The sequence below is a fragment of the Eleginops maclovinus genome, chromosome 20 (genome assembly GCF_036324505.1).
Source record: "Eleginops maclovinus isolate JMC-PN-2008 ecotype Puerto Natales chromosome 20, JC_Emac_rtc_rv5, whole genome shotgun sequence".
NCBI classification, from domain to species: Eukaryota; Metazoa; Chordata; class Actinopteri; order Perciformes; family Eleginopidae; genus Eleginops; species Eleginops maclovinus.
This window is the reverse complement of record NC_086368.1, coordinates 5,736,229-5,760,020: the sequence shown is the minus strand read 5'-3', so window position 1 is coordinate 5,760,020 and position 23,792 is coordinate 5,736,229. Positions and strand designations below refer to the sequence as shown.

Sequence of the window (23,792 nt, the reverse complement as noted above, 5' to 3'; positions counted from 1 at the left end):
ACGCTTCTGTCCTTAATATTTTCAATAAATAATATCCATAGCGTAAAAAAGAGTCAGTTTATATCATGAGCTGCCCTGAATTGATGAGTGTTTCTGACATAGACTTCCAGCATCATAAAAAGCCTAAACCTCATAAAACAGTATACCATGATTAGTTACTGTACAATGCATGGGCCATATTTTCTGCTGCTCAACTGTGATTACTTTGGGAGAAAGAGACTCTAAAGGCTGTAAAACATATGACACACACAGATTAAAGTGTGTGTCTGTGTGTTTGCAAGAGGTAAAGACAGAGAATTGCTGTTGGCAGTTGGAAACATTCTTCTTGGTTAGCTTTGGGAATTCAGCCGGTGATAAATAAGCGCTACTTGCTCTTATTCCCATGTGTGTCTGTGTGTGTGTCTTATGCTTGAATACACTACACATGGTAAACACACACTCTGTTGAACACACAAGCGCATCTTGAGGGTAAGGCCCCATCCACACCAGAGCTATCATGGGGCCTAAAAAGCAGGATCGACTCTAGATGAACCTCCTTGTTGGAGGAGCACGCGACATAAGATTTTCATTGCCAACATATACGCTGTATCTGCTGTGCATATGACAAATAAAACCTTGAAACCTTGAAACCTTGAAACCTTGAAGCAGTCGTTTTCGTTTTGAGAAACTCCGATTTTCACTGTAAAACAAAAACTCAAATATATTGATTTTTTGACCAGTTAAAGAATATCCATTAAACTTTCAAAAACGATAAAAGGCATTACATTTTTCGGATGCATCGGTACGGAACATTAGTGTGAATTCTGATTTAAAAAAAAGCCAGTATTAAGATTTTAATATCAGAATTCGTAGGAAAAAAAATTATTAGGTAGGTTTTAATATCAAAATATTTTGTCACATCAATTCCATACATCGGTCGATTATTTTCAGAGAACCTTATTTGTAGGTGCAAACATGTTGTAAACATGTTTTTTGTGGCTGTAATTACAGAAGGAACCATCTCACTGTTATCAGTATAAATGTGGCCTCACCCTAACCCTAATTAGTGCGGTTTTCAAACACATAGTCACGCAGAGACACAGATTAACCATCACTAAAACAACAAAAGGTGCTTTATGAGTATAGGGAAGACCGAGAAAAAAAAAAGTAGCTCATTGATCATTGATATTCAGGCGGACTCTTAGGTCAAGTGAGTCTCTTTTCATCCGTCAGATAAACAATACACAGAAAGAGAGCAAAAGAGAAGCCGTAGAGTGGGAAAGATGGACATTAGGAAGACAAGAAGAAAATACGTTAAATGGGGTATACAGGACGAGGAGTATGGACAGGAAACAGAAGAGCAAAATGGTAATTACATGCCCATTTTGCTGTTTTGATAATTTGGTAAAACAACTTCACATTTATTTCATGCACAAATGGAAGCTTTAAGAGTTCATTGTATAGAGAAAAATAAAAGCAAGGAATGGATGGAGAGATGAGAAAAAAAGGACAAAGATTGCTCGAGGGTTGAAGATGAGGTGAGGAAGAAAAGAAAGAAGAAAGGGTAAGGGCAGGGGTGAAGGATGCAAGCCAACACAAGTGAAGTGTAGAGTGAAAAGTAGAAAAGAGAAGGATCAAGAAGGAGAGCAAAGGGCAGTACGTGATGGGAGGAGCAGAGAGACAGAGAGAGAGAGAGTGAATCTGACAGGAGAGGAGGAGTGGAGGAAGAGAAGAGGACAGAGAGAGGGTTGGTCACCCCTGCAGTTCAGCTCGGAGGAGGTCTGGACCTGTATCTCTGCTAATGAGCACTGCAGAGAGTCTGAAATAGTGTGTGTTTGTGTGTGTGCAGATGTCTTTCTGTGCGCTGATCTGTCTGTATATGTAAGAATGTGTTTTTGTGAAGGACTATGCCCATGGCTGTGTTTGTGTGTGTATGTGTGTGTGTGTGTGTGTGTGTGTGTGTGTGTGTGTGTGTGTGTGTGTGTGTGTGTGTGTGTGTGCGCGTGCGTGCGTGCATGCGTGCAAGTGTTCTTGTGCGACTATGCTTATGAGGACCAATTTCAGAAGCAGAAAACTTTGATTCATCCCACAACGGGAAATATTTGAGCAGTGAAGTGGACTGTACAAATAAAAGGCAACATAAAAGAGGAGACTTACACATTAAAGAGGCCTTATTATGATTTTTGGTTTTCCCTTTCCTGTAGTGTGTTATATAGGTTTTTGTGTATGTATATGGTCTTCAAAGGCTAAAATCCCAAAGTTCCCTCCAGAGGGAGTTTCTCTCCCACCCACCATTTTTGAGGTTTTGGCTTGATCTCACTTCTACATCAGGCTGTTTGAGTGGTATGGAGCGGTTTTAATTTTGATGGTAAAGTAAGATTTGCATTAAGGTAGAGGTAAAAACTTGGGCAGACTACACAACTTTCAAATTCTCAAAACTCTTGTACCACAAGTCCCATGTTGTCAACAGGATACCTTCTTCTTGTATCGTTTTGTCATGTGAACAGACATGTTTGGTCCCGTTGACATGAAAAATCTATGCAAGGAATACGAACAAGGTGTCCTGTTGACAACATTCTGTTACCGATTGAGAAAAACTGACCGGTAAACGCTCTGTTATATTCTTTTTGTCTTGCGTAACAGTTGAAACGTTGTTTGTCTAAGGTGTGCACATTTCATATTGGGCTACTTTTTTGACAGCTCTGCCAAATGGACCCTTTATCGATTTACATTTTTCCTGAAAGAATATTTGTGTAATAGAGTAATGGAGAGTGAAAGAAGATAAGACGAAGGGGGAATCTCTTTATTAATGCAGAGTTCCCTGCTCTGACAGCAGTTTAATCCTTAACAGGAGTAGCATGCTAATAGCAGCAGGTACTCATCAGGAACTCGCCAAAACCTACCTGTGTTTCTGAGTGTGGATGTGTGTGTGAGGGAGAGAGTTTTGACAGAGTTTGCATGTGGTCGACCGATGGAGAGTGTGAATGTCAATGCGTATGTGAGTGTGTTCAAAATGAGTCATATTGTGACTCAGACCGTCTCAAAGTCTTTTAGAAAAATATGGAAGTTTCTTACAGTCTGACCACCTTCACATGTTTGGCATTACAGGCTTAACATAGTTGTCACTTACATCTGATTGCTCACTCAAAACTAACTGCTCATTTAAAATGGAAAATGATGAATACCACAATTAAATCTATGGTTGTGCCATACATAATGAGGACTGACCCTACGTTAATTTGCACTTTTGTCCATAAACACACTATGCCCGACCAATGGCAGCAGTTTTGGGCATTACAAACCTGAATTTCCAATGTAAAGATTTAAAAAATGACACATTCAGATATATAGTTCCCGCAAGTGTATTCAGTTTGACAACAGACATTTGTGATATACAGTAATTGATCTACGACATGGGCCTTCTCCTACAGATTATTCAGCATAATAATTCATATTCCTTTGCCATATATACATAGAGATTGCATAACAAGGCAACGAATCAAAACCGTAGTCAGATCTTTTTTTTTTTACTGTGATTTCTCCTGATAGATGAATGGATGATTCAGTGTGAAATTTGACAGGATTTCCTTATTATACTTTGCTATCTCTAAAGAGTAATTAAATGACCTTTCATTTAAACCCCTTATTTTTGATTGTGAAGGACTGAATTGTTTTTTTAGAGGCCAGGATAATGCTGTCAGCGTGAGACGCATGAGGAGTGTCAGACCTATATAGCTAAGTTCATGAGCAGTGTTGTGTGGAGTCAGGTTGGATGTCATCTGTTGACCTACGTATATACTTTCAGATCTTCACTTGGTATGATCTAAACCAGATACTTTAAAGCACTAAGTCAGCCTTGTTCCCCTTTGAGGAATAATTTTCTTGCAAATATTTTTGTCAGAATGTCCCACTCGCAAAATAACCTGAAATAAGAGCTAAATAAGGAGCTAAAACGTATTGGAAAGCATTTGTGTGTCTTTTGAATCTTTATCATTGTGATGAAGAGTGGTTATATGCGAAGAAAAACAATATTACTGAATAACCGTATGATGTCTGAATAAACATTGGGCTTATGAACGTGTGGTAGGGCTTTACGTTTTGTGTAATTTATCTCACTCAACAACTCTCTATCTCCCCAAACTTCTTGCCACTATGCTAACGTTATTAAAAGGAGTTAACAGTGTTTCATTAACATCTTCTATCAGGGCCTGTTTTACCAATCAGTGATGTTTAGCACTGCACACTTTATTGGATAGTTCCTGGACCTTTAGAGAGACATTGAACAGTCACTTATTAGGGTTAGCATTGGGGTTAAGAAACCCAAAACAGGGTTTTCCACATTGAAAATATTCCTGTGTTCCTAAAAAGGTTCCTTGAAAAGTTTCCGAATACAGATCTTCAGTAAGAATGTGCTAAGCTAGTTTTTACTGCACACAAAAAGGGCCATCCTGGGTTACCTAAAATCTAAATTTGACTAGGTCCAGTTCAGTTAACTAAACCCAGTTTTCAAGTCTGCATAACTGTGTAAACTTCGATTTTTCTACGTGTTTACATTTGACATGGGTCAGGTAAAGTGTGCTTTTGAAGGCGGAATACAATTACAAGCAGCTTGATTGAGCATATCAATTGAATTTGCTTTGTGTGTGTGTGTGTGTTTGTACTCCTTCCTCCGTCTGATACGTCAACGTCTTGTGCTCTAATTTACTACGACAAGTCATTTCAAACACAAGACAAGTGTGGGTGGAAGTGAGTGTGTTCACTCGTGTGTATTTATGTGAAAGTGTGTGTCAATCTACTATGCATTCATTCTTTTCTAGTTACCCTTTGTAGTCACCCCTCCATCCAAATCAATTAATTCAATTGAGTGGAGACGTATGTACAGGTATTAGTTTGTGTTTCTGTGTGAGGGTGGTGTGTTTGTGTAATGTTTGCGGTCATGAAGCCTGATGTGTGTGTGACAGCCGGGAGAAGGGATCTGGGGCGACATTTTTTTTCTGCATTCTTTCACGCACAATGACAGGTTATAAGGCAGGTCTCATATTGATTTATGTAGCAGAAAATACACATAAAAAAATGTACATGGACCATTTAGTAAAACATGCAGCCCCCCCCCCCCCCCCACACACATAAAAAAGCTCACACAAAAACTATAACTGAGACAAGGTGATTTATTTTACACAATACACACACACACACACACACACACACACACACACACACACACACACACACACACACACACACACACACACACACACACCTCAAGCACATTTGCCCCAGATGTGTTTAATACTAACCAACCTTTGTCTGCTTGCCCTTATTTTCAGAGCTTACTGGGGTGGTAATAATGGCATTTAGTCTTTAGCCAGTGAGTTTGTGTGCCGCAGGGTGTCTGTATGTGCATATGTGTGTGTGTGTTTGTGTGTGTGTGTGTGTGTGTGTGTGTGTGTGTGTGTGTGTGTGTGTGTGTGTGTGTGTGTGTGTGTGTGTGTGTGTGTGTGTGTGTGTGTGTGTGAAAGGGGAACACGGAGGCAGATGGCATATGTTGGCATATGTTTTTAAATGACTTAATGGGAATATTTAACGGTCTTGGCATGTTAGCTGACAGTGGATTTAATATGAGCTAACTAAGAGACAAGATAGAAACACATGCACGCACACACATGCACATGCAAGTCAGTCCATCACCCACCATCCCCCCCATACACAAACCCACGTATACACTCACACCTTTGTTTCCAGACTTTTTCGGCACAGATGCACTCCGGATGTCATGCATGCAGGCACACAATGAGCTTATGCACGCACAAAAACACAACATTAACACAAATAAAAAATGTATGGAAAACAGATAAACTACAAAGTCTTCGACAGTGTCACTAATTTGAGGAAATTTGTAAAAGAATAAATGGGATAAAAACCTAAATATATTGAGAGTAAATAATGAACACATGTGCTTTGAATAAAATGTTAATTAATAGAATTTTATGACAAATAAATTCAATTTACAATCAATCTTCAATACTACAATTTGGGAGCGATCTGATGGATTTGGAAAAACCTAGTAAGTGAATACATCAACAACATCTATTACAAAATGCAATCATAATAATAATGATAATAATAATACTATTATTACATTTAAAGAAAAATAATTTGACAAGAAAAATGTTTTTATATTGGCCAAGTACATGAACAAAAGTCATTTATTTTGAATAAATATCCAAGATAAATTGAATTATATTTACAATTTATTTAATTTAATTTAATTATCATGATAAAACAATAAGTGAAAGTACCAAAAAGATGCTTCAACCAACTCTAAATGAGTAGACTCCTGTGAATATTTGTGTTAACTTATCAATTCTCAGATGGAAACTGCTTTGCACTCACATGCACACATAAACACACAACAACATGTCCTTGGATTGCTCTCACACACACACACACACACACACACACACACACACACACACACACACACACACACACACACACACACACACACACACACACACACACACACACACACACTTGAACACCCAGTGAGACACACTCAGGATCAGTTGATGTTATCTAAGTGAGCAGTAAACAGACTCTTTAGAGCCGTTCACCCCGGGGGGCCTAGCCCTGCTTTGGGACTCTGAGGGTCCTGTCGCACTGTGTTAGTTTTGGCTCTCATGACTGGCTGTAATGGCTGCTATTGGTGCCTAGGGGGGAATGGAAATCTCAACATGAGAAACACAAGGGACTCTGCTCAAATGAGTGTTATCATCAGAGGATGTGTTCATGTATAAGGGGGGGGGGGGGTATTTTTGCTGCTCTTATTCACTTTGTGCTTCTGGTTGTAGGCCAGGTTGCTTGCATATTGTCAGTGTGTGTTTGTGTGTGTTTCAGTGATACTGTCTGATACATGGCTAAATGGACCGGATGTGAGCTCAAGCAGAATCATCAGTTATGAATGCATGAATAACCGCCTTACATATCACAAATAGCTATGCTCGTTAATGGATGTCCTAGTGGTGGTGGACTATTAAACATACCTTTTCAAGTATGTAATGTATGTTATAATGCCAAGTTGTTTGAACGGTCATAATGACTTAAAATAGGTAAATAAGTTCATTCCATTCATGCTCATTCAAGATATCTATGATTGATTATATTTTTATTTAGAAGGCAAAGTGCACATCAATAGCTTCTGTAAATGCGCTACAGTTAGCCAAGAGGACATTTTCCATCTATAGTCCCTGGACAGATGTTCTGAAATGATTTTAATAATATTTTAAGATAACGACTGTTATGCTTTGGGAAGTAATCCTACCATGGTGGCTTATCCTGGGTTAGATTAGGGCAGCCTTTCTCAAACTTTTTTCAGTCAGGACACCTTTCAAAAGTGCATAAAATATCAAGGCACCCCAATGTAAATGATAAAACGACACTGCATAACTGCATAGCCTAAACATAAATGCAAATGTCCTGTTTATTTAGACGGGACAGTAAAGTGCAACACGAACTGTGAATAATAATAATGATAATAACAACTTTATAGGAACTTTATCTAGCAGCACCTTTAAAAAACAGAAGTGCTTCACAAAACAATAAACCAGTCACAAATGTCATAAAACCACAAGAAGTAAGCAAGAACTCAACAACAAATTGAGACCAGGAGAACTCAAATGAAGTGCAGGATGCAGTTAAAATAAAATAAAGGGGGTAGACATGACAACAAATAAATAAAATGAGATACAATGAATAAGATAAGAAAAAGATGCAGGTTTAAAAAATGTCATCATAGTCCTTGTTTCCATCCGTGTTTCCATCCGTGCCATCCGCACACCTACACACACACACACACACACACACACACAATAATCCACAATGAGAGAGGAAGAGAGAGAGAGGTCGACGTGCGCGCAGAGCGCAGGCACGCTCTCACACTTACACAAACAAGCCGCAATTGAGAGAGAGGAGGGGTTTTGATTCACCATCAGTGGGAGACGTGAGCCTGGTGCGACGCACACAACTGCCCTATCCTAGCAGGGATGGATGAGAGGCAGACACGGAGCTCCTGGTCCATAGTCCTCAGGCGCTCCCTGTTCTTGTTCTTGATGTATGTCAGGCTTGAAAAGCTCAGTTCGCACAGATGAGTTGTGGAGAAGGGTAGCAAAATAGCAACAGCGCTACTTGAGGCCACTGGGTACTCTTTTTCCACTGATATCCAAAACCTGTCCAATTCCATGTCACCAAATCTCATTTTCAATGTGCGGTCTTCCCTGATCTCCATCAGTTGCTCCTGCGTTGGCAGTGACAGGTCCGTTGCACTCTCCAGTGCGCTTGAACTCAAGGATCACGGACCCAGTCAAACTGAGCGTAAGATTCCGATGGAAAATAATGACTAAAAAATCCTCGAGAGATTTCAGATGCTGGGCTATGAGGGCAGAAAGTGTGCTGCTGTTTACATGCGCGTTGCACAGGGGAAACATATCCAGCCTGCCCTGTCCCACAAAGGAACGCCAGAGCGTGAGCTTAGATCTGAAGCCACACAGTTTGTCAGATGAGGAGAGGAGGTTTTCTTCTCTGCCTTGCATTTTAATGTTCAGCTCAATGAGGTGCTTAAAGATGTCAGCCAAATATACGAGTTTTACGCACCATTGTTCATCTGCGAGCAGCTCTGCATATGCATTTTTCTCTTCTGTCAAGAAAACTCTGAGTTCTTCTCGTAACTCGTACAATCGGCCAAAAACCTTCCCTCGCGACAACCAGCGGACGGCTGTGTGTAGCAACAAGCTCTGCTGCTCTGCGCCCATTTCCTCGCACAGAATGGAAAACAGGCGGCTCTTTAACGGGCGCGCCTTTATGAAATTAACAATATCCACTGCTCTGTCCAGTACGTCGGAAAGTTCTTTTGGGAGCGTCTTTGCGTCAGTGCCTCTCTGTGAAGGAAGCAGTGGGTTGTTCGGATGTCTGGGTTTTGCGCTTTGGCCCTGCTAATGAAACCTCTGGCACAGCCAGTCATTGCAGCCGCACCATCAGTACAGATACTAATGCAGTTTTTCCAACTCAATCCTCCATTTTCAAGATACTCAGTTGTCACACGATACATTTCTTCTCCTGTCGTTTTGTTTGGTAGCGGTTTGCAAAATGAAAAATTCTCTCTAACACGGTCCCCATCCACAAACCGAACATTTGCCAAGAGCTGCGCGTGCCCACTCACGTCTGTTGACTCGTCAAGTTGTAAAGACAAATGTCCACTTGTCTTGATTTTCCCCAAAACCACATCTTCAATATCCTCTGACATGTCGTCGATTCGCCTCCCTATTGTAGAATTCGACAGTGGGACCTTTGCTATTTCTTTTGCAGCTTGAGGCCCTAGCATTTTGTTCACGATTGCTGTACATGCTGGCATAATTACAGTCTCTGCAATAGTGTGGGGCGTCTTTGTTTTAGCCACTATTTCAGCTACGAGGTAGCTAGCTTCCAGTGCTTTCTCTGAGACTTTTGCAGATTTAATCATCATTTGTTTTTGACGGCTATGCTGACTTTTCATTCGAACAAAATATTCAGCATCCTTGTCAGCAAGTGATGGATGATTAGTGGTCAGGTGTCTTTTAAGTTTGCTCGGACCATCCCTTCGTTTGACAGTTTCATGCCACATATTAAGCACAAAGGGAGAGGACATGCTGGATCCCCAGTACTGACGAAGCCAAATTTGAGGTAACTGTCATCCTCTTTTTAGCCTTACTGTTAGCGTCTACCTTTGTGACATTTGATGCAGACTCAGGGCTGGTGGACGAAGGCTCGCATGCAGGCTGAGGCTCCATGTTACAGTCAATCATGTCCGGTTCTTTTGGGCTTTTCTTTTTAAAAAACGATCCATGCTGTTGTTGCTTGCTCTTTTTGAAATCAAATGTATTTTTCGCGGTTAAATCAAACAATGCGCTGCGCTGGCATCTGACCCCGGTGGGCGGGTCCGCGAGTCAGATTTTTACATTTTAAATGTTTTAAAATAAAAATGATATATATTATCGACATTAATTTACAATGTTAGTAATCCATTAGTAGGTAAAATTATGTATTTATGTATTCAAATTAAATATTTTTTGGGGGGGGATTTTTTTTTTTTTATGTCAGAATACGTATTTTTTTTGGCGGCACCCCTGACACAGTCGGGGGGCACCCCAGTGTGCCGCAGCACCCACTTTGAGACAGGCTGGATTAGGGTGTCCAACACACATTTTCAAAAAGCAAGCACAAGTGGTTGACTTTCCATAAAATAGGAATAAAATGTAACAGAATAATATGTCAGGAAACGGTGGGCTTTCAATCATTTAACCCCAGAACAATAATTTATATTGTCTATTTTGTTTACCTTGCTAAATACTACTCCTTACATTCCCAATGGGAAACGACAAAAGCCATGAGTTATTTGAACAATAATGGACACAAAAATGTTAGGAATTATTATGTAATCCTGCATGACAAACAAACCAGAAAAAAAGATATCTGCAGCGGTTTATGGTTGGATGAAAGGTTTAGAATAAAAGATGACAAAAAAAATGTAGCGAAGATCACTTTCTACATGAGGAGATGTGTAAACTTTTCAGTTAACTTTTCAATAAATATTGATTGGTTGTCTCACTGTGTGTGTGTGTGTGTCTATTAGCATGCTGAAGTCATCACATTAATATTTTATTATATTGGTTACAGGAATGTTAATTAGCAGAGATGAAGGGATTCTGCTTGTTGTTGTGTCATGCGCGCACATAGATATTAACACACATTTATGCACACCCTAACAGCTACAGCTCAAACACCTTCAGTGTGCACCCACATTCAGTTCACTGTGCTGTGGTCATGTGTGTTAGCACAAGCTCATACCCACAATCAGACCAGAGGAGAAGTGTTTCATTTTCATTATGCAAATGTTCCGACATCCAGCATTGGTGTGTAATTATGTGTGTGTGTTTCTGTCAATGAGGCGTGGGGAAGGGAGGTGTTGCACTGATTTCCAAACTAGATCAGGGGCATTGACACACACACACACACACACACACACACACACACACACACACACACACACACACACACACACACACACACACACACACACACACACACACACACACACACACACACACACACACACACACAGTCTAGTCTATTGCTGCGAGCTTCTTCTCTCTCATCCCTTGATATTGGTCTTAAAATTGCAGATCTGATATTGAATATTGATGCTAGAACCCCCACAGCCCCCCACCCCCACCTTGCTGTTAATGACTCTGTTCTAATGAGATCACTTTGATTTCCTTCAATTTCTAATGAGATCACTGAACAATGAGGGGGCGATAAAGGCTAATTATCTCAGTATTGATTAATTTATAAAAGCTATTTTCATATCTTTAAGAAAAACTGTGTTTTTCCCAGTTTTCACCCACTGCTGGAGGTTGTTTTTCAAACAGACTTCAGATAGGGATTTCTTTTTTTTTATTCACATTTTATTTCCCAGTCGATGTAATTCTTGCTTAAGGAGGCATAATCAAAATGATACCACACATTTTTTTATTTCCGATTTTAGGTTGTAGGCTATGTGTGTATTTCACCGTCTGGACAGTGCACCTGGGAATATGAGCATTAAAGGGGCCCTATGATGCTCATTTTCAGGGTTCATATTTGTAAATACCAGAGCCCAGTCTGCTCTGATTGGTTACGATCACGTACAATTTGTTGAGTGTTACATAGTTATGTCATTATGTTACTGAAAAAAAACGTAAAGAGTACAATAGAGGCGTTTTAGGCAGGGGTGGAGAAACTTCCTCTAAAGGGAACATTACAATTTTAGCCTTTGCAGACCATTTACATGCACACAAACCTATAACACCCTAAAGAAAAGGGAAAAACCCCAAAAGAATTACATGGCCCCTTTAAATGTTAATCTAAAATATGTTTTTGTTTCGATTGTAAGATTTGTTATACTTTAGAACCTGAATTGTTAAGACAAATGAGCTTTATTTTAGACTTAATGAGACATTTCGCCAAAGTCAAAAATGAGAATGTCATGGCGATAACAGATAATTCACGGTATTAGAATTCATCATCTGGGAATCATGAATGTCGTTTAGTTGAATGGAAATCAAACAAATAGTTAAGATATATCACTCTCCACAATAAGATTCTTTATCCAAATTATGATCAATATTGATACATTTCTAGTATTATGTAGACCCTTAAGTGCACTAAATGACTCTTTGGCAATTGTGTATGTCATGGCTTAACTTTTGAAGAAAACACATTTTTTCTGTTGTTTTAATGAGGTTTAAAGAGACAGATGCACTCTGGGGTGCAGCAAAGAGGCAGATCAAAGTAATGAAAAAGGATCAGTATTAAGTGATGTCATGAATCAATGAACATAGCAATGACGTTCCACTGTTTCAATGCTTCAAAACAAATTAATATAAGTTGTGTGTCAAAGCATATGTCTAATTAGGGAAGCGCAGCTATGTATGTGGATGTGTGCTCCAGGCTAGCAGAGAAGGTTAATGTAGTGGAAAATGTGTCTTATCCGGGCCATGAAATAACGACGAGAATCTGTGACTTAATCATGTTGACACATAAAGCTTTCTCTTCATCTACCCATCACTCCCTCTCATGTGAAGGCATACTCACTATCACTCCTCTTTTCATTCTTTCTTCCCCTCTGCTCTCTTTCTGATAAACAGCCACTGCCAGTTATCCACCGACTCTTTCATTTCATGCTGATAACTTAATTACTAATTATAAAAGTGTTAACAATACTGGAGCAGCTTAAAAAGGCTCTGTTTTCAACATTTCATGGACATTCAGAGCTTATTAATGTGATTAAAGATGTGGTTTGAAAACAAAGAACCTAATCACAAATATGGTTAATACCAACTTTGGAAAGATTTTAATTATATCAAAACCCATTTTTTCGATGTTTAATGGACGGAATCAGCCATTCAGTGTTTGCTATCAGTCATTTTATTTTCTTTGGAGCTCTTTTAATTGCCACTGCTTGCCTTTGCTTTATTGAATCCAGATGGCGTATCCACATGCAGAAAAGATTGGCATTTAAAAGAGGAAGTTTTGTTGTCAACTGTCTTTTTAGTAATAGCAATATGACACAATTTATCCTCTCAACCGACGTTTCTATCAGTTGCTCGAGTCTTGTTTCTTCCCTTGTATTTGATGCATTTTGATAGCATCTTCATTTTAGGAGATATCTTAGCATGATTCAGTCCAGATGAATAGACCTTGGTGAGCGGATGGTTGTTACTGTGTATGTCATTGAAAAGTCTGAGGTTCAACCACCCTTACATTGTGCTTGCTCAGTAGAAAAATGGCATCTGTTAATGTTTGCATTGTTCTCTTCGATTTTTCAGGTGGCTGTACGTTTGAGGAGTCATACAGCAGCTGTGGGTACAGCGTTTCTCTCGGAACCAATGGATTTACCTGGGAACAACTCAACTCCTGGGAGAAACCCACTATAGACCCTGCCCTGCCTACTGGTACGAGCCTACACGTGTCTTTTTGTATTTCTGTTCAAGCTCTGTCCTAACCCTAACCCTAACCCTGACCCCCCTTTTATGTTATCCCGCCAACTTTATATTGACCTACTGTATCAGCTAAGGTAGGGACACACACATTAGACTAGTTATAGATATGATTTTGAAACGAGAGGCCAGTCATGACAGTTCTCAAATTAAATCAAGCTGTATGGGTATATTTTAACTATTTGCCTTCTGATCAAGTCCCTGCCCACATTTTTCACTTACAAGAAAAAAAATTTGAAGGCATGATTCAGGACGTCATAATGGGAAAATATAATTGACATACAATCCCAATGTCGTAGTCATACACCCTTTAAGTTTTTTATATGCAAATTGCTGCATCAGTTGGAAGGGCAGATTTTTATATTTCTTCAGAATACTCAGATTCATATCCTGCGAGAGATTGGGATGGTCTAGCAACCATACTAATAATTAATGTATTATTTTTTAGTTTGTACATCTAGTACATATAAGGACCACAAACATTGTCAATGCTGGTGGAAATTGTACATTTTTGGTGGATGTCTTGTAATTGCAGTTTTTTGAACTTTAAGGTCTGCTCCAGACCAATTCAAGTTACCAATTCAATTGGATTTTGCAGGTTGATAGTAATGCATATATCTTTGAAAAGAGGCTGCAGATATTTTATGTGGTTCTTTGTTTTGGGCCGCTTTCTCAAAAAAAGAAATGTAGGTATTCCTTTACTCATGTTTTCTATCTCGTTATTGTTAAAGTTAGGGACAACAGATGGAAATTAGCATAGCAGCTAACTCTGGCTTATTTACAGCAACTTGTCTGTTCATCAGTGAGCACTGTCCCTATCAACTAAATAAATAAATAATAAAAGTTGCAAACATTACTCACAGTAGTATGCTAAAAAGTTTTAATTACATTAGTAGAAAAGGTTAACATGTTAACTTCTCCTTATATATCCATCTCCTTCTGTCACTCTGAGTTGGCAGACTGATATAACTCGGTAGACAGATCGTGACACGACCCCAGCTGGGTCTCTCTCTCTGCCTGTCAGGCGCCAAATGGCAATCAGTCGCCCGTCTATCCATTTCCATCCCTCACACACTCCTGCCCTTTTGCTCTGTCTCTCACTGTCGCCCACTCTCTCGAAACTCACACTCATGGTTGTCCACAACTCTTTCACACTTTCTGACCTGAGTGTTTAAGGTAAACTCTTATTCCAAAGCAGCATTTAAATTCACATGCACTGTATGATAAAGGCCATTTAGAGAAGTGTACAATTTGCCACAACATTGAATATGTTGTTAAAGTCTGGGGTAATGTCATCACTGTGTTAAGGGTATGATTTAGATGGGAAATGGTCTCGACCTGATCCAAATATTTTGTGATAAAGGGTTTTTTGTCTGCCTTTTTTTATGTAGATTGAACTGTTACACTGGTCAGATAATGGTGTCAGGAAATGACAGTTTAGTAAAATATGAAAGTTTAAACCCTCTCAATACCTAATTCTCACCCCGTTGGGAGATAGGGGCCTTATTATGTTGATTTATAAGTTTCATATTTATATTTTGTGCCTCTACTGTGCTTTGATGTTCAAAAAGCTCTTTATTTTTCTCATGCTGCCTGTGCTGAAGCACTTCTTTTCACCCTCTGTCTGAAACCAGAGCCCAGTCTGCTCTGATTGTTTAGCTGGCTGACTCTGTTGTGATTTGTCTACCACTTAGAGATGTCTCGCCCCTTAGCCTATCATGTACAATGTGTTGGAGCACTAGCCAATAGAAACTCAAGTGTTGAGTAGTGATGTCACAATGTTAAGGAAGTAAACAAAGGGGTCTAATGGAGGCATTTCAGGTAGGGGGGGAGTGTGTGGAAGCGAAACTCCCTCTGGAAGGAATATTAGCCTTTGCAAATGATTGACATGCACAAAGACCTATATAACACACTACAAAAAAGAGAAACCCCCCAAAACACAACTAATATATCACTATTTTAGGCATTAGGATCACAGTCAAGCATATTTCTGTCTTTTTTTCTTGGGACCTTAGCGTATCATTCTCACATCTCACCCCAATGATCCCCTCCCTTCTCCCCTCTCTTTTTATCAAACATTATCTCTCAGTCATGTCAATTATTGCTCTCATACATCATCATCATCTCTCCCTTTCTCTCACTCCCCATCCCCATCCCCATCATTGTCTCTGACATGTCAGAAGTGGTGGAGGGAGGGATCTGTCAGCCACAGCCAGTGCTCACCACGGCACGATCGCATACTGAAGATCTGATACGATTGAACAGGCATGATCGCTACGCCAGTCCCTCTCTGTCTGCATGTATATGTCTCGTGTCAGTTATACGTCTCATCCATCGGTGCGGGAGGTGCTTGTCGGGGGTGATAGCCGTCACGTCCTTTAAGCCCTTCTCATTTTAGACAATGTATTGACCGTGCACTGCTCTGACTGCTGTATCTGATAACACCAGAACAAATTGTCTGTCAGTCACTTGTCTGTCTCTAGCTTTTACTATTTTTATTTATGATGTCAAGTTTGCTGATGTACTCATACATTAATGAACCTTTAATGGCATTATACGTATCAGTACCATGGTTTATCGATACATAGATGTAGCCATTTTTATGAACTGTTTTGTTGTACTCTGCTATAAGAACCCCAAAAAGAAACAGAGTTTCTAAAAAGGGCTGAGTCACACCTAAGTTGTTTCCAGAAGAAAAAATAATCAATGCTCATTTAAAATGTTCAGATATTTAAAACGTTTTCATTTAGCTGAATCTTTTATCAAATCGCCTTACCTCCACACGTTTAGCCATGCTATCAGGGGCAATTTGGGGTTCAGTGTCTTGACCAAGGGGTCATGGGGTTAGTAAGATGGCAGAACCCAAAAGTAGTATAAAACAGGGAGGCAGTCCAGGAAGATAATGATTCTGACAGAGATAGGAAACCTTGACTTTATTTAAATGTATAATGTCAACAGATGCATACACTAACTGTATTCTGTATATGGTCTGTTGAAAGTTATAAGAAATTTGAGCAGGAAACATCAAAACTTTCGCTACAGGGTTTAGAGATTGAACCACTGACCTTACACTTGGTAGACGATCATTCACCTCCTTAGCTACTGTCGCCATATAGATAACTGCATTTAATACATACTCTAGCTTTCTCCCAGTCTTTCCGACCTCTTACAGAGCTTAACACATATATATCTCAAACATTCACACATTATCGAAAAGACGTTTGTGCACCAAGTTCCAGAAATCCTTTGTGTGGTACCCTTCGATTTCAGGCTGTTGACTCAAAAATCACTAATGCCATCAGTTTGGGTACAGCATGTACACATATGTAGGAGAAAATAAGTCTCTTGCTTTTGTCTCTATGCCCCCGTTATCGCCATAGTTGTCATATAATCCTCTTTCTCGCTCCACCTTGATAATATTGATACGGTTGTCATAGAGCATAACCCACACTCGACAGCTTGTAGATCTGATAAGATTGGATTGGCGCTATCGCTCTCTCCATTTCTCTCTCTCTTCCACTCCATTTAGACACCATTGTCATAAAGTCCATAGTCCTGACAGTTTATAGATCTCAGCGTTGTGCATGATTGGATTGAAATGAGTGTTTGGTTAACTTGTTTTTTTCATCATGTCTGTAATGAGATGAAATAACATAATCCTCACCCCCTGCAATTTATAGATGTGACAAGATAGGACAGGTACAGTACAAGTGTTTTCCTTTTTTTATCTACAAATACTAATAATCTACCTGTCTCATTTATTCAATGTAAGACTTATATTGAACCCTAACCCACACACACACACACACACACACACACACACACACACACACGCACACACACACACACACACACACACACACACACACACACACACACACACACACACACACACACACACACACACACACACACACACAAAGACGCTTCTTATTACCTTCAAACCCCAGGCTGAATGATACAAACTCACACGAGAAGCAAACATCAGGCATCAAAGTTAGTCCATGTATTTATCACCCATCAACACGGCCACGATCTGAAATGTAAAAAAATGATCAGAGGAGAGAGGGGAGTTTGAAGAGTGAATACCGTATAGAGAGTCAAACATTTTTTTTATATATATATACAAAAGAAAGAGGAAAGAGAAGTCGACAATGATTGATATAAATGTATAAATAAATAAAATACAAAAAACATGTACACTTAAGCATCATGCACATATGCAGACTTAAACATGGAAAAGTAGGTGTTGGAATTGAAGTGTGTGTACACAACAAGGCTTTATTGTCACATATATGTTGTGCTGGTGTTTTTATGCATTAGAACATTATTAATACACTGAAAATATCGTAAGACACACATCATGTTCCATGCACAAATACAAAAAAAAAAATCATCTAATCTACTGTCTTAAGAAAACGCAATTGAAGGAATTTGGAGAGTTTTTCCCTTTCTGAAATACAGAGAAAAAAGGAGACAGGACAAAACAAAAATGGAGTGAGTTCGAAGAATGAAGCGTGAGATAATGCTTGACGGGAGGCACGTGGAGACTGAGAGATATAGTCGCAGTAGAATACAAAGAAAGACTTCAGATAGCCATGCAAATGGGAAAAAGACACAAAGGAGGCAGATACACGAGCGTCCACAAAGATAGAGGAGGGAGACAAAAACTGTGAAAGAAACCACAAAAAAAAGAAGACAGGGACAGAGACAAACTGGCAGACTGACACAAAGGCTGAGAGAGTTTTTCTTAATGACTCTTACTTACTTTTTGTTACCAGCTCATCCATCCAAAAAGGCAATTTCCCGAACAGACAATTGAAAATACGTAATGTCTGAAACGTGGTCTAAGAAGTTTGTTGTATTGTTGGTAAGGGTCATTATCGACCACTAGGGGGAAGAAAGACTCAAAGACTCTTCCAAATCCAGAAGTTATAAGGGAAATTAGCTTACCATTGCAGTGGTTTTTTTGGACACCCAATGTCAACATAGCTTGATTTCTTTAACAGCGGTCATTGACTTCAGGACTGCTTCCTTCAGACCTGTGCACCTCACTTATGTAACTTTACTTTATAAAAACATATCTGGTTTTTTTGGGTTTTGTTGAGAATGGTAAGGCTACATAATGTGTAGCTAACAGTTTAGCGTAACAGTTAAGACTCAAAATAGGACACTTTACTAAGGTCGCACACGCTCTATAATGGCATACATTTTTAGCACGTGGTGAATGATGGGAATTCAACCAGAGCTATGTTGTTAGGTGGAGGCAGCAGAACTATTGTTTAGGATTAGGAAGAAATTGTGGTTGTAGTTAAAATAGGTACACTTGTAACGCTAGATACAATATGTGTGTAAGAAGCCAACATTACTTAGTCATCCATTTCTAATTTCTATCTTTGCGTTACAAATTTGATTTTTTTCTCAATATGATTAAGCCACAGTATAATATTTTGCGTTATTTGGCCTTTCTAGCTAGCAAAGTAGCCTAGAAGCTAATTTAGCAAAACCAAACCGACATCAACTTCTATCTTACCATAACAACTTTGAATTCATCAAAATTAGCTAGTCAAAGTAAAAATATTTTGTGTTTGTGGAGCACGTTATTTGGCTTTAGCTTACAAAGTAACCCGGAAGCTAGTTTACTGAAGCCGTAAATATTTATGTTTTGATGCTTACAATTGCTAACTTCCAGATTCCAGAATTAGCAGTCTCACAACAACTTAACATGCTAACATCATAAATACATAAAGCTGAAGTTAAAACTCAAACAAAGCAGTTTCCTACATAAACCTATCTTTTGCACCTCAGACACTGTAGGCCTATCTATTTCTGATCTTAACTGTTTGCTTTCTTGTTGAAATGTTCTTTGATTCTTGTTTTTCACAGTATTGTGTGTACTGTCTTCCTCTAATCCTACATTATATATATATTTTTCTCTGCGAATGTTATTCTGAAAAACCAGTAAATGCTGCAAAACAGCACTAGAGTGGCAGTTGTGTGTCACCGTGTTTTTGAAGTCAGAATGACAGAAACATGTTCATTTGCGGTTTGAAACAGTGACAGGCAATCATTTTCTTGCCTTTTTGTGAATTAGATAGAGTGGATGAAGATTTAATGATCCCTGATGGGCCCCGAAGGGAAATTGAGCTGTTTCAGTGACTGAGACACGATAAGAGAGAGAACGTGAATATAGAAAGAGTGTTCACGACTCAGAGAGTAATTACAAGAGAAGAAAACAATATATTAAACATAAAAGATAAAGATGAAAAGCTCTTCCCTGACAGGTTTACAATATACAAATTACCCTTTCACACGTTATGGTCTATAAAAGTTTTTCAGGCATTGTTAGCATCACATAAGGAGCTCTAAGTAAATCTTCTGAATTGCTTTAGTGTAATGAATCCCAGTTTGGGAATATTCACCCTCTCCAGCTTCTTGACAGAGAGATACTTTACTCACTATCAAACGATATATACAGTATGTATTTATTTATTACCTTTTGTTTATTTTTTCATTTATTGTATTCTATTTTATGAGATTTTTGCCTGTTAACATGCTGCTCAAAATTAGGGAAAATTAAGTATATTTTATTTAATATAGGCTTAAAAATATATATTTTGTAACATTTCACATATGCAATGTTTCAATATTATATTTGAATACATCTGTCAATATATTGAGACAGCAATCCTCACATTTCCTGCTGTAATAAACCATTTGTTATTTTGATTTGGCATGCGTTGACACTGAACAATTTGGACAATGAGACATCGCAAACTCCAATCTGAATATAGTTGAATATGTGTTTCCTCACATTTTGCTTCAATTAAAAGAACCCTGAATCGTATGTTTGCACAGACTTCTATGAAGATTTTAAAGACCAATTTTGCAGAGCGTTACAAGGAATAAACCTGCAAAATTGCCGTTGTTGCACATCGGTGAAGTACTTTAAAAGACTTGAACATTTCCACAGGTGTTATCCAGTTATTCTGGCTCAGTAAACATCTGAGCTGGTTCAATTGAATCAGAGCTCTCCTGATAGCTATGTGTCACCAGATCTCATCAGACCAATAGCTACGAACAAAGTTGTCCTGCCAGCTGGAGAGTGAGGAAGGTGTCAGTCAGGCGCAGTGTGCGTACGCCCACGCAGTCCTGGGGAGAGGTCTAATCAGGCACATGTAAAAACACCTGTGTGGGTGAACCCTGGCTGTGTAAGGCCTATAAATACATTCACACTGTAATTCTGAATTGTGTGTTATATAATTATAATCATACTACAGAGACTTGGTGCATATTCAGCCGGACTGCAAGAAGTAAATGCTGCATGGTCCGGAGAGCTGGGTGAACAAAAACAATCAAGATATTTCAAAAATGAAATAAAATAAAATGTTATTTATACCACATATTGCAGGTTTTTACAGATAATACAAATCAAAACAATGAATGTCAGATTAAAAAGAAAAAAACATAATACAATTATAACAAATATAATCCAAATGATATAGTGAAAGGAGGATGTTCAAACCTGAGCCAGCCCCAACTATGAGCTTTACCATAGATGAAAATTGTTAAGCCTATAGCAGCATACAAAGCGCTCATTTTAAGAGGAGCGTGAGCCAGCCCTATCTCTCACGCTTCATCATAAAGAAAAGTTTCATGCCTTCTCTTAAAAATGGAGAGGGTGTCTGGCTCCCGAACACAAACAGGAAGCTGGTCCACCAGAAGAGGAGCTTCATAACTAAAGGCTCTGGCTCCGATTTTACTTTTGAACCTAGGAACCACTAATAACCCTGCATTCTTGGAACACAAAGCCCTATGTGGGTTAAAGGGTGGTATTCGCTCTTTAAGATAATACTGTGCCTGACCATTAAGGGCTTTGTAGGCAAGAACAATATTTTTAAAATCACAGTTACATCTGAGAAAACTTCTTAAATGCTGTATAATTGGAATAAATGCAGGTGATTAGGATGACTCAATCAGTCATCCCCTCTGCCACCACAGTACATCTCTATACGCATGTTTAGTGCTCTCATATATATTTATTCTCCTCTCTCTCAGCTGCTTTCCTCTATTGTTTTTCTCTTCTCTGACACTTTTTTTGCAGAAATCCCTTTTTCCTTCAGCGTTTTGCTAGTCTGTGAGAGTGTGACAGCCAAATGAAATATGCAGCCCTTTTTTTCACTTTCTTGAGGTTTTAGGTGATTTTAGAGACAGCTCAAGCCAGAGCTCAGCTAGCAATGCTGGAGGTGGTGAGTGTGTGTTTGTGGGTGTACCCTGTCATTTGTAGTGTTGATGTTTGCACTGACTGACAATGCAGGACCCAAACCGTGTTGCAGAAAGCCTTACAGCTCTGCCTGTCTTCGCTCGTTCTTTTATTGCTTTTATTTTTTTTTTGTTTTTCCCTCTCTCCACACCTTCCTTCTCCCAGACATTCATTCCTCCCCAGGCGTCTTTGTCCTAAATTTGCCTCTCAGTTGTTATTTTTTTCCAATTTGACAGCTTGACAGAAAAGTGTGTTTGAACTGCGGTGAACGTCTCAAGTTGTATTTTGACATTTTTCCTCTATCTGTGTGTGTTTTCATCTCACTGTGTATGTGTGTGTTGTGTGTGTGTGTATTTTCTTGTCACTGAATTTTCCTTAGAGGCTGATAACAAATGAGTACTAATCAGAGAGTACCAAAGCATTCAGTTGTGACACATATTTATCAGGCAGAGACACATCTTTACGCTTTGTCACAAACATATAGAGTACACACACACACACACACACACACACACACACACACACACACACACACACACACAAACATGCCTTGTTTAAAACTGCCATCAGTAATAGACTTGAATTATAGCATGCCACAGCGGTATAGCATAAATTATGTGTGTGTGTGTGTGTGTGTGTGTGTGTGTGTGTGTGTGTGTGTGTGTGTGTGTGTGTGTGTGTGTGTGTGTGTGTGTGTGTGTGTGTGTGTCAAGTGGCTGCTGATGGGTACAGAGGTTAAATATCCTGTCCGCTTTTTAGGTCGCCAGCGGTGATTTGAGGGCCCTTGTCAAGCCGACTTGATTGCATTTGTGATTTGTGGGCGGGCAGGAAGCGGAGAGGTAGAGTTGGAGAAATTATAAATGGTGTAAAGCTATAATAATACATTGATAGGGTGACATACAGCTGCTGTTTAAAATCATATGTTATTGCAGTGTTTATTTGCGAAATAACTGCAAGTTCTGCTTCAGTTTTTAAAGGAAGGAATACAGAGAAGTGGCAAAAAGCTTTTGAGTTTGATTGAGAGACAGACGGACATAAACTGTTGTGTTTTAAAGTTTTTGTTTTTGTTTTCGAAGAGCTCTCAAAACATATGAAATACATCTTGTAACTTCAAAATAGATAGTTAAGCCCTATGACACAGTTACTTGTCAATAATGGTTAGTTGAGTGGTGCAGTGATGACCCATTTTTGCTTGTTGACCAGTAATTTGGCATCTCAAGGTCTCCCTCCACAGAGATCTATGGGATTTTCCATCGGAGTTCACAACATCGCGGAAAATCCGTGGCAAACACACGTTTAAAACACATACACGTTTTGTTCAACGTGATAATATCAACATATCAACACCACTTTTAAACTATATGTAGTTGTCAGAAGTAAAAAGCTAACATACAGCTACTTACTAACTACATCATGGAAACATGACTTTACCTTATAGCCGCTAAGCTAAAGGCTGCTAATAGTAGGCCTGATGGCATTTGACAGTCTCATTTCACACTTGTTAGCAAACTGCTGTTTTTAGGCCACAAGAAGCTTCTGACATTCACCAGTGCGGTATTCACTGAAGTACTTTATGTTGTAGAAAATAATGTGTAAATATCCTCATCAGATCTTATTTTAGGCATCTAGCTGTTCAAAAAAGCAAGAAGAAGGGAACTGAAATTGGTAAAATGCTAACTAATTTCTGTGTTTAGGACTCATTTCTGTAGCACTCTATATCTGTGAATATTTGTGAAGTGTTATGAAAAACACTATTTTGCAGATGGCCAGTTGTTACCCAGATGGCTATATTTTCATGTGGGTTGTAGTTAGACCTGTCCGACATTTTCTTATAAATATAAATAAAAATAAATCACACTCATTTTGTTTTTGTTAGATTTTGGATCACGTCTTTTATGCAGTTAGGGAATACACCCTGCAAGTTTAATCCTTGCATAAGTCTGCATGCAAGTAGCCCGATTAATGACAGGCAGAATATGTAA

At 39.0% G+C, this 23,792-nt stretch overlaps 1 protein-coding gene across 1 annotated transcript in view; it reads left to right on the top strand.

The window, feature by feature from the left end:
- ptprt (protein tyrosine phosphatase receptor type T) overlaps positions 1-23,792 on the top strand; it is a 293,754-nt gene that overhangs the window by 32,058 nt on the left and 237,904 nt on the right. Inside the window, exon 2 of the mRNA XM_063910759.1 lies at positions 13,377-13,502. Coding sequence (XP_063766829.1) covers positions 13,377-13,502 — 126 coding nt within the window. The remainder of the gene's footprint in view (positions 1-13,376; positions 13,503-23,792) is intronic.